The sequence below is a fragment of the Oryx dammah genome, unplaced genomic scaffold, assembly GCF_014754425.2.
Source record: "Oryx dammah isolate SB20612 unplaced genomic scaffold, SCBI_Odam_1.1 HiC_scaffold_9, whole genome shotgun sequence".
Taxonomy (NCBI): Eukaryota; Metazoa; Chordata; class Mammalia; order Artiodactyla; family Bovidae; genus Oryx; species Oryx dammah.
The window spans coordinates 54,951,922-54,966,344 of NW_024070193.1; the positions used below are offsets into that span (position 1 = coordinate 54,951,922).

General features: G+C 44.2%; 1 protein-coding gene across 4 annotated transcripts in view; it reads left to right on the top strand.

The window, feature by feature from the left end:
- The window catches only part of GADL1 (glutamate decarboxylase like 1), a 190,594-nt gene that overhangs the window by 116,519 nt on the left and 59,652 nt on the right, over nt 1-14,423 (top strand). For all 4 annotated transcript variants that reach the window (XM_040246326.1, XM_040246327.1, XM_040246329.1 and 1 more), the window contains exon 14: nt 3,928-4,017. In XM_040246326.1, the coding sequence (XP_040102260.1) occupies nt 3,928-4,017 (90 nt within the window). The remainder of the gene's footprint in view (nt 1-3,927; nt 4,018-14,423) is intronic.

Below are 14,423 nucleotides of genomic sequence, written 5' to 3' on the forward strand. Positions count from 1 at the left end.
GAACCCACCAGCTGGAGTGCTGGAGAGCAGGACGCTGATTGCAGGGCACTGCTGAATCTTGGATTCACTCAAGCCGTCCAAGGCAAGTTCGCCTAGCTGGCGGCCTTCCCGATGAGATCCCTGGAGGAGAGTGTGCAAGGGAAAACCATTATGAGTGCCTACCTGTGACCAGGCCATGGTGAAGCCAGCCCAGGGTGCGGTGCTGGGGGATGCTGTTGGGGCCACTTGGTTCTGGTCACCAAAACTGCTTGCGAGAGCCGCCCCCCCACCACAGGAGCCCCGTGAGATGAGCCCGGAGACCGGGAGGATGCCTCTCCTCCTTCTCTGTGTCCTTCCAGCACCCTCTACTGATAAAGTCTCTGATGGGACCAGATGGCAAGGAGAAACATTTATAGTGTCCACCTCCATTATTGCAGGACATACAGAGAGGGTGGATTTGGAGCTGAGAGGCAATAAATTGATAACTGACATAAATGGTATCTGGAAAAAAATCCTTCGTTTACATAAAGACACAAATTCCTAGAATCTAGTGACAGATAATAACTCCATTTTTTCTACTTTCTAATCAACCATAGTGACTTTATTTATTCAACAACAGATTTGTTCACATTAGATGATTAAGTAATTCGAAGGTCAGGACATTCTAGTCTAGAAAAACCAAATTAATCATAAATTAGGAAACCAAGTATAAATTGTGTAGATTTGTAAAGACTGTTATAGTCTCATGAATAATGTTTGTGGAAATTGACTAGAATTACAAAGTACTCCATTTTGAACTACTATCTGTTTTGAAGACTTGTAGCTCCTTTTTTTTTTTCTTTTTTTTAAATCTTTTGACTTTTTTTTTGGTCAAATTCAATAAACCCATTACTGACTTCAAAGGTGAAAGGATGATCAGATCAAGAGCTTATCTTGTTGAGCTGGGAATGTTTCTGGGCTATCACTTGTAATTTAAAATCCACTAAAATCCAAACTCTCTATAGTACCAGTTTTGATTTTAGGAGATGAAATGATAGCCGGTTCCTCTCTCTCTGAAATACTTTGAAACTTTATGCTGACACTGGTTATTACCTACAAACTGTGTTTGTGGTGGGAAAATGGAAGTCATTTCTGAAACTATCAGCACGAAGAATGCGATGAGGAAGGTGCCAGGTGGGCGGGCATGACCCATGGTCCTTTCTGAACACAGCTTGGTGTGTCTGAGTTGTCAGCCCCCAAGGTAATGTCTGTTATCACCTGGTCATTGAGTACAAGTCTGTGATTGCCCCTAGCAGGCCCTGTGTTTATGTCTGTGTGAAAACAGCTGCCTGAAGCCTATTGTGAGACCTTATTCCACATTTAACCAAAGTATGTCTAATGGAAAACCAGATTACTGGAGAAAAGAACTGGGCCGCTTTAGCCCAGAAGTTCTCAAACCTAGATGATGTGCAGCTCACTTATGATCACCTGAAATGCTTCTTCTTAAAAGTTACTTTATTAACTAATTTACTTCTTTGGCTGCATCAGGTCTCAGGGGAGGCACGTGGGCTCTTTCCTTGTGGTGCGTGGGCCCAGCAGTTGCAACGCTCTCGGGCTTAGTTGCTCTAAGGCATGTAGGATCTCTCCGACCATGGATTGAACCCATGTTTCCTGCACTGGAAAGTAGACTCTTAACCACGGAACCACCGGGGAAGTCTCCTGAAATGCCTCTGGAAATGCCAGTACTTCAGCCATTTCTGTGATGGACTGAATTGCACTCTGGGGGTTCTGAGCCCAGGGGCTAAGTGTGCACTGTGAGCAAGGTCTCTAGTGGACTTAACACCCTTCTCGATACTGATACTCGAGGGTCAGGAGTTGAGGTGATGCTCTTTTTTTTTCTTCTTCTTCTGATGCTATATTGATCAGGGTCATAGCAAGGCTGGTTAAGTGAAGCCCAAGTATGTCATATTTTATCAACTCACAAGTAATCGGTGATTTTGCATTCATCAAGTATAGCAGGTAATAGAAGACAACTTTGTCTACCTTAAATAGAGAAGAAGTGGTTAGAAGGAGGTGTATGAGATAACTTAATAATCAGTTTTCAGTTCAGTTCAGTCACTCAGTCATTTCCAACTCTTTGTGACCCCATGAACTGCAGCACGCCAGGCCTTCCTGTCCATCACCAACTCTCAGAGTTCACCCAAACTCATGTCTATTGAGTCGGTGATACCATCCAACTATCTCATCCTCTGTCATCCCCTTCTCCTCCTGCCCTCAATCTTTCCCAGCATCAGGGTCTTTTCAAATAAGTCAGCTCTTCACATCAGGTGGCCAAAGTATTGGAGTTTCAGCTTCAGCATCAGTTGTTCCAATGAACACCCAGGACTGATCTCCTTTAGGATGGACTGGTTGGATCTCCTTGCCATCCAAGGGACTCTCAAGAGTCTTCTCCAACACCGCAGTTCAAAACCATCAATTCTTCAGTGCTCAGCTTTCTTTATAGTCCAACTCTCACGTTGATACATGACTACTGGAAAAACTATAGCCTTGACTAGATAGACCTTTGTTGACAAAGTAATGTCTCTGCTTTTGAATATGCTATCTAGGTTGGTCATAACTTTCCTTCCAAAGAGTAAGCGTCTTTTAATTTCATTGCTGCAATCACCATCTGCAGTAATTTTGGGGCTCCCAAAAATAAAGTCAGCCACTCTTTCTACTGTCTCCCCATCTATTTGCCATGAAGTGATGGGACTGGATGCCATGATCTTCGTTTTCTGAATGTTAAGCTTTAAGCCAACTTTTTTACTCTCCTCTTTCACTTTCATCAAGAGGCTCATTAGTTCTTCACTTTCTGCCATAAGGGTGGTGTCATCTGCATATCTGAGGTTATTAATATTTCTCCTGGCAATCTTGATTCCAGCTTGTGCTTCCTCCAGCCCAAGGTTTCTTATGATGTACTTTGCACATAAGTTAAATAAGGAGAGTGACAATATACAGCCTTGACATACTCCTTTTCCTATTTGGAACCAGTCTGTTGTTCCATGTCCAGTTCTAACTGTTGCTTCCTGACCTGCATACAGATTTCTCAAGAGGCAGGTCAGGTGGTCTGGTATTCCCATCTCTTTCAGAATTTTCCACAGTTTATTGTGATCCACACCGTCAAAGGCTTTGGCATAGTCAATAAAGCAGAAATAGATGTTTTTCTGGAACGCTGTAGCCTTTTCCATGATCCAGCGGATGTTGGCAATTTGATCTCTGGTTCCTCTGCCTTTTCTAAAACCAGCTTGAAATCAGGAAGTTCACGGTTCACATATTGCTGAAGCCTGGCTTGGAGAATTTTGAGCATTACTTTACTAGCGTGTGAGATTAGTGCAATTGTGTGGTAGTTTGAGAATTCTTTGGCATTGCCTTTCTTTGGGATTGGGATGAAAACTTTTCCAGTCCTGTGGCCACTGTTGAGTTTTCCAAATTTGGTGGCATATTGAGTGCAGCACTTTCACAGCATCATCTTTTAGGATTTGAAATAGCTCAACTGGAATTCCATCACCTCCACTAGCTTTGTTCATAGTGATGCTTCCTAAGGCCCACTTGACTTTGCATTCCAGGATGTCTGGGTCTAGGTGAGTGATCACACCAGAGAGACAAATGAGGGCACCTCTGGGTGTTTGCGTGTCAGACACTGTAACCAATGCTTAGTTAGATCTGCATTGGGTCAGTTTCTAACTTAATTGTGTTTATTCTTGATCTTGTGCTCATCCGGAATCCAGAGGAAATAGCACTCTCTGGGTACACCAATGGAGAAGAAAATTTCCCAATAAGCTGTACTGAAAGTAAGGCAGGATGGATGTCTAATCTATCAGATTCTGATGTTACCAACGTTAGACACATATGATGACTCAGAGAAACTAGCTGAGAGTTGAACTGCATTCTAAGATTAATTAACAGCTTTCAAACTTTCTTCCTCTTCAGCCTGAATATGCCAATATTTGCTTTTGGTACATTCCACCAAGCCTCAGACAGATGGAAGAAGGACCTGAATTTTGGGCAAAACTTCATTTGGTGAGTCATAAGCACAGCACATCTTTCCTTCCAATGAAACAGATCCACTGCCTGTTGTTTATTGAGCCTGTAAATAATTCCAGACTGGCAAGATCTTCTTGAAGTTCTAGAGAGGTAGTTCTTAGTATATTAAAAGCTAAGCACACGCCAAACAGTTGTAAGCATTGTTTACGTTTGCCCGGCTAACACACTTGACACACACACACAAATTCAAAATAGTTGTGCTGTTTGCAAAATGGTTGTAGAGTTTATACAAAGTTCTAATTCTCGGTGCGCTTCAGAGCATGTGATCTGGCAATGGCTAACGGCATACGACGAACGGCTTCTCTCTTCATCTCCACTGGTGCTTGTCTGTGACTGTTCGCATCACCTCACTAGAAGGTAACCTTAAAGTCTAAGTCTGCTCCCCTTTGTGAATGTGAGACTTTCTGTTCTTTCTGTCAACAAAGACCCTGCATCTTTTGCCCAAGGGCCTAACGTGATAAAAAAGAAAGAGATGCCAGCAATGACTATCAGCTCACCATTGAACTGAATATGCTGCAGGGAGCCTTCACACACAGCTTCGGAGTGCTGGCCGTCCAGAGCGAGGAGAGGCCTTGGGCGCTGGGGACTTCTTGTGTCCCTCCTGCACCTCCCCCAGCATGGCCCTGCCAGGGAGCATCCTCCTCCTAACCCACATTTCCAAGAACTCTGAAGTCTCCCAAGTCGACCTTCCGTGACCCCAGCTCCCCGCTGCATGGACGGAGTGCAGATTGAATTGAATGAGCATCCCCAGAGCACTCTGTGCTCGTCATGTAAAGGGCAAGTTCTTGGGTCCCGTCATGTCAGGAGCCCTGTATCCCTTGCCTGCTCCCTCTCCAGCACAGTGAGCTAGCTATATGGGCCTGGCAGTAACAGCTACTATATACAAACCCCTCTCCGCCCTCAGTGGGGAAATAAATGATAGTTTTAACAGCTTCAATAGATGGTATCCCTTCTCCTTGCCCTCTAGAAGAAAAGGGAGAACTTTCCAATCAGGTGCTTGCTATGCCTGGCCCAGGAGATACACACGTAAGGGACTTGGTCCCCATCCTGGGAATCTCGTATTCTAGGAGACAGACAAGTAAAGAGGTCATCATAAAGGAACTCATAGGTGCCTAGATGGAGAGAAACTCTATAAAGGCAGAGAGAAAGGATATCACCCTAGTGTGTGTGACAGAAGATCGCAATCTGGAATAGTAAGTAGCTGCCAGGCAGGCGAGTTGCAGGAAGAATCACAGCGTGATGGCCCAGAGGCTTGAGAGAGGAGGGCGTGGTGGAAGACCAACAGAGTGGGGTGGGGGGTAGTGCAGAGGGTAGGATGAATGGCGTGCGCAGATGGAGGCCCGTCTCCCACAGCGAGGTGCTTGGAATTTGTGCCTAGTCGGGTGGAGGTGGGACGATCATGACCTTTAAGCCATAGCCACCTGGATCCTTACCTGCAGCATCTTCTTTTGCCTTGGGTCACTTTCTGTTTATTCGTGGCTCATTTAGTCTCCTGCAAGGTAGCACAGTACATACCCAATATATAAATACTCTACCTCTCCTTGAACCTGTGATCAGGTAGCAGAGATAGGTTGAGATGGACAGAGTTACCTGTGCCTTTGCCTAGACAAGCCCTCCATGGGCCATTTCAGGCAGAGTCTGGCTTGCCTTTCATACGTCACACAGTGCAAATGAGAAAGTACTAAAGAATACATTTCAGATGGTAAGTGACTCAAAAAGAAACAAGAACTTAATGGTGTGAGAATTTAATCGTGATGTTTCCAGGGATATTGTTTGCTTTGATGGAATGCATCAGGCATTGTTTGGCGATGTGGGGGATAATTGCTAACAGCTGAGAAAAATATGGTGGCCATTCTCTCTTTCTGATTGTTAAGAAAAGCACACAAGAAGGTGATGTTCATCTTTTATGGACCATTGCATGGATATGGATCAGGACAACTAAATAGTCTCTTTTATGTTTGGGGATACTGCGGCCTCACTTTTCCTTTGTTTAAAGAAGTTTTTACATTATCTAATCTCAGAAAATTTGAAATCAAGATGGGTATATAAGTCAAAATCAGGTAAGTCAGCACATAATACAGTTTTAATCTTAACTGGAAATTGAATATGAATCGGGGCTGTCTCTTCTCCCTGCAGTTTTCGCCAGCATTTGTGCTCTTGTGATTAATGTCCGTGAATCTCCACCCTTTCATTTTGGAAACGCTTTTCTGCTGGTTAGAACCCTGGGGCCCTTGCCCAGTCTGGTGTCATCTGATTCTAATTGTTCTGGTTTCTTCTGATTCATAAACACGTATGTTGCAGATGAATCATCATAGGTGCTCAGTCTAAGTTCTCTTTTAGCCTCTCTCTTGGGGTGGATGTGTGTGCGTGGATTCGGCAAGGCAGGGAGGCATATATATCTATTGATGATCTATGCGATTTCATGCTTACTGTAGTATGAGAATGCAAGCGTGTGATTTATAACCTAGAGTGTACTTAAAGCACGCTTGAAATTTGTTTCGGGGTTTATCTTGGTTGGAGAATCACAAACAAATAAATAAACCGAATAAGGCTTTGCCCGCCTGCCTCAGACTCGTGTCAGATGGAGCTGTCAGGGTTCAGAATCAATGGTGTGAGAAGTCTTCCCTCTGGCAGGAGGAGGGGAGGAAGATTGTTTGGTAATGAATCTGGAGTTTGAGTGTGTTGGTGTGTAAGAGTGTGTGTGTCTGTGAGACTTGTTGAGAACACAATCACTCTCCTGCTGCTGTGACAGCCCCTCCCTGACCCTGCACATCCACTGAGTTCCAGACTCCTTTTTAAGTTGTCCTTGGTTAGAGCTGTTATTTATTTTTTTCTTTTCCAGGCATTGCGGCCTTCTAGGTCTTCATCAGTTCCCCAAGCAGATTATTCCTGCATCTTTTCTGATCTCTGTCTCCTGTTTATTTTTTCTTCTCTCCACACAGTCATACCTGCTGCCCTGTGTTATCTCCTCATTTTCCTCCTGAAGGCTTCTGAATGCTTTCCTTGTTCTTCTAGTCATAGCTTTCCACCCGATCAACCACCAACTACTGTTTATAATAAATTCTGTTGATGTTCTCTTTATTCTCTGAAGATGAAACCAATAGAAAATAAGGCCTACCTACATGGAATTTTGTAAAGGGTAGGAGAAGGTGTTGCTGGTCATATGAAGGAAGAATAATAACCTTTAAAGATATGTATTTTATTACATAAACATTTGGCACAACAAGATTAGAAGACATGAGGAAGTGATAAGATCCTTATATATCCTCTTAGAATCACCATGAATATGACTCTTAAAAGTTGTTGCTGATACAAATAATAGGAATGGGGTGATGATATTAAAGACATAATTTTCTTTTCTTTTTTTTAATTTTTACTTTTTGGCTGTGCTGTGCGGCATGTGGGATCTTAGTTTCCTGATCAGGGATTGAACCCATGCCCGCTGCTCTGGAAGCACAGAGTCTCAGCCACTGGGCCACTGGGGAAAGCCCCATAATTTTCAAAACAAGACACACAGCTCCTGGTAAAGCATTGAAGAAAACATTTCCCCTTGATTTACATGATAGTAGAAAATGGAGTGTTTTTTTAAAACAGGCATAGAATGGTTTGCATTTGCTTGTGGAATAGGTTCTGGTAACCATAATCAGGCTCCTGGCCTCCTGCATTTCCAGCAGGACGTTTGAAAGTCCTGCAGGATGTGGGGCAGCTTTTTCTGGCTCACGACTGCTCTGCACACGGCAGGGCAGCTGGCATCTGGGTGCCCAAGCTACTGAGTACCACCAGCAACCCCCAAACATCAAGAAAACCAAAAGCATCTGCCTGACTTCCCAGAATATTCCCTGGAGGTGTAGTACCGTTCCCCAGAGAACGACTGATCCACGGGGTACAATCTAGTCCATTCTGCCTGGCCTCCAAAGGTCTCCATGTCTGATCCTCAGGCATTAAAATAGCAAGACATTTTTTAAAAAAACTTCAATATTCAGCTATAGGGAATTGGTTCAAATATAGTATGCAATTTATATGCAAATTTGTAGTGTATAGACTATTAAAATTTTGTTCCAGAATAACATATTCATAATTTGTTATTAACTGGAAAGATAAGTTATAGAACAGTCACTATAGCATGATGCGGGAGAAGGCAATGGCGCCCCGCTCCAGTACCCTTGCCTGAAAAATCCATGGACGGAGAAACCTGGTGGGCTGCAGTCCATGGGGTCGCTAAGAGTCAGACACGACTGAGTGACTTCACTTTCACTTTTCACTTTCATGCATTGGAGAAGGAAATGGCAACCCACTCCAGTGTTCTCGCCTGGAGAATCCCAGGGACGGGGGAGCCTAGTGGGCTGCCATCTATGGGGTCGCACAGAGTCGGACACAACTGAAGCGACTTAGCAGCAGCAGAACAGCAGCATGATGCAAATTTTGAAAAATTACTGTTTGTGTGTGTGTGCTCAATCACTCAGTCATGTCTGGCTCTTTGCAACCCCCATGCATTGTAGCCCGCCAGGCTCCTCAATCCATGGAGTTTTCCAGGTGAGTATACTTGAATGGTTGACATTTCTTCCTCCAGAGGATCTTCCTCACCCAGGAATCAAACTTGCATCTCCTGCTTTGGCAGGTGGATTCTTTACCACTAGTGCCACCTGGAAAGCCCATAGTTTGTATAGACATAGATGCTCATGTACATATGAAATATTGTTTATGTGGTTAGGAAAGTGACAGACAATAGACACAGGTGATTGTTTAGACATAGTTACAGGTGATTTTTCCCTTTCTTTTCTATTCCTCTGTAATATCTTAATTTCCTTATGACCAACCTAGATAGTATATTCAAAAGCAGAGACATACTTTGCCGACTAAGGTCTGTCTAGTCAAGGCTATGGTTTTTCCTGTGGTCATGTATGGATGTGAGAGTTGGACCATGAAGAAGGCTGAGTGCTGAAGAATTGATGCTTTTGAACTGTGGTGTTGGAGAAGACTCTTGAGGGTCCCTTGGACTGCAAGGAGATCCAACCAGTCCATTCTAAAGAAGATCAACCGTGGGATTTCTCTGGAAGGAATGATGCTAAAGCTGAAACTCCAGTACTTTGGCCACCTCATGAGAAGAGTTGACTCATTGGAAAAGACTCTGATGCTGGGAGGGTTTGGGGGCAGGAGGAGAAGGGGATGACCGAGGATGAGATGGCTGGATGGCATCACGGACTTGATGGACGTGAGTCTGAGTGAACTCTGGGAGATGGTGATGGACAGGGAGGCCTTGCGTGCTGCGATTCATGGGGTCGCAAAGAGTCGGACACGACTGAGCGACTGAACTGAACTGAACTGGTAATCAATATATATTGCTTTTGTGAAGGTAATAGAAATGACAGCAACAATAACAGTAAACCAAAGTATAGACCCAATGAAAGCATAGAGTTTCTTGAGTGTTATCCGGACAAAGCCTATCCAAGTTTTGACCACAATCTTGTAACAGTTAGAAAAAAATTTTAATTATTTACCCCAATATGTGTTAGTTCTTTTTAAATCATCTACATGTATTAATTTTTTGAAATTTCCTTCTATCTATTTGGCCACATCAGGTCTTAGCTGCGGCACTCGAGATCTTCTGGCGCGTGGGCTCTCTAGTTGTGGAATGCAGGCTTAATTAGTCTGTGGCATGTGGCATCTTAGTTCCCGACCAGGGATCAGACCCACATCCCCTGCATTGCAAGGCGGGCCACCTGGAAAGTCCCTACATGTATTCATTTTAAAAATGGTATGTACATTTAAGTAATACACAAAATAAGTATTGGGCTTCCCTAGTGGCTCAGCTGGTAAAGAATTCATCTGCAATGTGGGAGACCAGGGTTCAATCCCTGGGTTGGGGAGATCCCCTGGAGAAGGAAAAGGCTACCCACTCCAGTATTCTGGCCTGGAAAATTCCATTAACTCTATAGTCTGTGGGGTCCCAAAGAGTCAGACACAACTGAGTGACTTTCACAATTGTCAGAGAGCAAATAAGTGTTTTTAGGAATGGACTTAAAATGTTTAATTACTCAGAGAGGCTCTAATCTTGTCTTCTTATACCAAAGGAATTGTCTTGTTTGGAGACCATGATTATACCATAGCCAGTCAATTAGTTTGCAAACATTTGTGTTCCCTTCCCACTTCTCTTTTTTTCCTCTCATTTCCTTGCTGAAACACCCACTATCTGCACTGATTTCAGGTTCAGAGACAGTGCCCCTGGGTCCAGAGCGAGAGCTTCAGCAGGCCGCCCAGGGCTTCTAAAGGAGGCCTGCTCTGTGGTCAAGAACACATCACTCGCTAAGGCGACTGTCTTTCTTCTCACTCTGTGACTGGGTAGGAGAGGAAGGGGAGCTGGGGAGAGGGAACAGAGATAAAGCTGCGGCCATAAGGCCCAGGGAGTGTAACTGAAACTTTGTCAGCTTGTCTTATTTCATCATCACTCAGTATTCCAATGCAGAAGGCTTCCTCCTCTGTCGTCTGTTTCTTCAACAGCTCTGCATTTCACCACCATAATTTACATTCTTAAAGGTAATTAATAAAGTGTGTTTTGTAATCAGGCATGGTCATTTCAACATGTTTTTTCATTCACAGACCTGCAGATTTGTGACTAATGTTGGACATTTATAACAGGCTCCTTTCTCCTCAACAGTCAGTCAGGTCAGTCGCTCAGTCGTGTCTGACTCCTTGCGACCCCATGAACCGCAGCACGTCAGGCCTTCCTGTCCATCACCAACCCCCGGAGTTCACCCAAACTCATGTCCATTGAGTTGGTGATGCCATCCAACTATCTCATCCTCTGTCGTCCCCTTCTCCTGCCCTCAATCTTTCCCAGCATCAGGATCTTTTCAAATGAGTCAGCTCTTCGCATCAGGTGGCCAAAGTATTGAAGTTTCACCTTCAACATCAGTCCTTCCAATGAACACCCAGGACTGATCTCCTTTAGGATGGACTGACTGTATCTCCTTGCTGTCCAACGGACTTTCAAGAGTCTTCTCCAACACCATAGTTTAAAAGCACCAATTCTTCAGTGTTCAGCTTTCTTTATAGTCCAACTCTCACATCCATACATAACTACTGGAAAAACCATAGACTTGACTAGACAGACCTTTGTTGACAAAGTACTGTCTCTGCTTTTTAATATGCTGTCTAGATTGGTTATAACTTTCCTTCCAAGGAGTAGCATCTTTTCATTTCATGGCTGCAGTCACCATCTGCCGTGATTTTAGAGCCCAGAAAAATAAAGTCAGCCACTGTTTCTACTGTTTCCCCATCTATTTGCCATGAAGTGATGGGACTGGATGCCATGAATCTTAGTTTTCTGAATGTTGAGCTTTAAGCCAACTTTCTCACTCTCCTCTTTCATCAAGAGGCTCTTTAGTTCGTCTTCACTTTCTGCCATAAGGGTGGTGTCATCTGCATATCTGAGGTTATTGCTATTTCTCCCTGGAATCAGGATTGCTGATTTCAGCATTTCTCATGATGTACTCTGCATATAAGTTAAATAAGCAAGGTGACAATATACAGCCTTGACATACTTACTCCTTTTCCTATTTGGAACCAGTGTGTTGTTCCATGTCCAGTTCTAACTGTTGCTTCTTGACCTGCATACAAGTTTCCCAAGAGGCAGGTCAGGTGGTCTGGTATTCCCATTTCTTTCAGAATTTTCCACAGTTTATTGTGATCCACACAGTCAAAGGCTTTGGCATAGTCAATAAAGCAGAAATAGATGTTTTTCTGAAACTCTCTTGCTTTTTCCATGATCCAGCGGATGTTGGCAATTTGATTTCTGGTTGAAGACTAAATTGTTTAGAACCTGCTTGATGGCTTTGTTGTTTTATTGCTTATTTGGTGGTATAGCTTGATATGGCACTCTGGTATCTTTGGAGGGAATCTCCTGTTCTCCCTGGTGGGTTTCCGATGAACGGCATTTGAGACACGAACACTGGGGAGGGTCGTGTGCTTCCAAGGACACTCACTCCCGGGTCTGCGGCAGGGAGGGCCTCAGTGCACTGGCTGTGCTTCACTTGCTTCCTCTGTGGGTGTGCATTCCCATGAGTGCCTATGAGTCCGTACATGTTTTGAAATCTTCTGTGTATTTTGAGGACTTGATTTTGATTTTCTTTTCCTCATCATCTGTGACATTGGCTTATCAATAACTCATTTTTTGACTGTGAACTAAAAACCCCCGTTTCTTTAAAAGCCTGACAGTGTTTGTGTTTTTTTTTCAAACATGAGTTTCTTTTTTAACCCTGTGATATAGAAATTATAACATCTTCAAAAATCCTGTTTGCTAGTGGATATCCTTCATTTTAAAGCCAAACTTTAAAAATCATATTTAAGAATATTCTAATATAGAAGGAAGAAGGACATGGCAACCCACTCCAGTATTCTTGCCTGGAGAATCTCAGGGACAGAGGAGCCTGGTGGGCTGCCATCCATGCGGTTGCAGAGTTGGATGCGACTGAAGCAACTTAGCAGCAGTAGCTAATATAGGAGTGTCTTGAAAAGAAAGTGAAAGTCGCTCAGTCATGTCTGACTCTTTGTGACCCCATGGACTATACAGTCCATGGAATTCTCCAGGCCAGAATACTGGAGTGGGTAGCCTTTCCCTTCTCCAGGGGATCTTCCCAACCCAGGGATCAAACCCAGGTCTCCCGTATTGCAGGTGGATTCTTTACCAGCTAAACCACTAGGGAAGCCCAAGGATACTGGAGTGGGTAGCCTATCCCTTCTCCAGCAGATCTTCCCGACCCAGGAATTGAACCAGGGTCTCCTGCATTACAGGTGGATTCTTTACCAGCTGAGCCGAGAGGGAAGCCCAAAATATTTCTAAGTGAAACTTGAGATGCTGTCCTCCTGATGATGGCTGGGATGTCAATTGTGAAAATACTCTATTATGTCTTGCCTGCGTGCCTGCTTAGTTGCTCAACCATGCCTGAGTATTTGCGACCCTTTGGACTATAGACCGCCAGGCTCCTCTGTCCATGGAATTTTCCAGGCAAGAACACTGGAGCAGGATACCATTTCCTCCTCCAGGGGATTTTTCCTGACCCAGGGATTGAATTTACGTCTCCCGTGTCTCCTGCATTGGGAGGTGGGTTCACATGCTGAGCCATTGGGGATAGATACTATATCCTCTTTCCCCAAACTATTAAGACCAGAGATAAAATGCTCTTCTCTTAGGTATTCTCTCAGGGAAAGATGTTATTTTGTACAATCTGCCAGATACTCTGTTAGTTGTAAGCAGTTTCTTCTGGGTCATCAGGGGTCAAGGAGCCTCTTAGTCCCTTGCATGCAGCCTCTTCAGAGTCAGCCCGGGAGGCTGGCTGCCCCTTCTGCTGGAGGAGGTGGGTGCTTTGTCGTGCAGCTTTGATGCCTGTCTCTTTTCCCTGTGTTTCCTCATGGTCTTTCTAAGTAGCTCTCCTTTGTTGGGTCAATACAGTTTCAAGCAGTTAAAGGCTCTCACAGCTGCATGTTGGGGATGTGTGTGTAAAGCGGAGGTTCACATGAGTTGTCCTTTGTATTCAGGAACACTTTTCAACATGTAGGATACATTTGTCAAATTGGTATTGTTAATTTATTTCATATATTGCTTTCTGGTCTTTAAGCATTATTTTCAGATGTATAGGGAAGAGTTTCCCCAGATTGTTACTTGAACCACACCCCCAGCCCCAAGAAAGCCAAACAAGTCTAGAAGTTCTCAATAAAAAATTATCTTTTTCTTTCCTTTATTTTTGTCTGCTAAGTTTAACAGTTTCTCGTGTTTCTGTTAGACTTTTCTAACTGTGCAAGAAGTTCTGAGCTTTTAATGATCTGTTGCAAATTTAAGTTCAGGAAAAGGAAGCCGGTGTCGCTAAAGGCTGGGGCTGAGCCTGTGGACCCGAGGTCAGGACAGGACTGTGTCTGAGAGAAGAATGTCCGTGGGCGTGGCCTCCGGCAGCTCACTCACTGCGGCACACACTGGTCCCCTTGTGACTGGCTGATCCACGAGGTACTCAGGATAGCAGTGACAGGAAGTGAGACCCGAGAACAGAGCCGCAGCTGCATTTCCCAAATCCCTGTTTGTGCCTCGGGTTTGGTCTTCAGCACACAGTCATACATATGCTCTGTGTGATTCTGGGAGGATGACTGGCCTGGTCTGTAACATCTGCAGATGAAACAAGTCGGTCACTTAAACATGGCAGTTTCTTTATTCTCTGCTCAGATCTTCAGGCTTGTCTGAAATAATCCTGAATCTCCAGATCCATCACGCTGAGCCCTGAAGAACTGAAGATGCTGTTAGTTTCATGGAACGCTCACCACTGTGTCCTGAGTATAATGTCATTTAGTCCACTCAGTCAGGAGTTGCCAACCTGAAACCTATAGCAGTGAGCGAG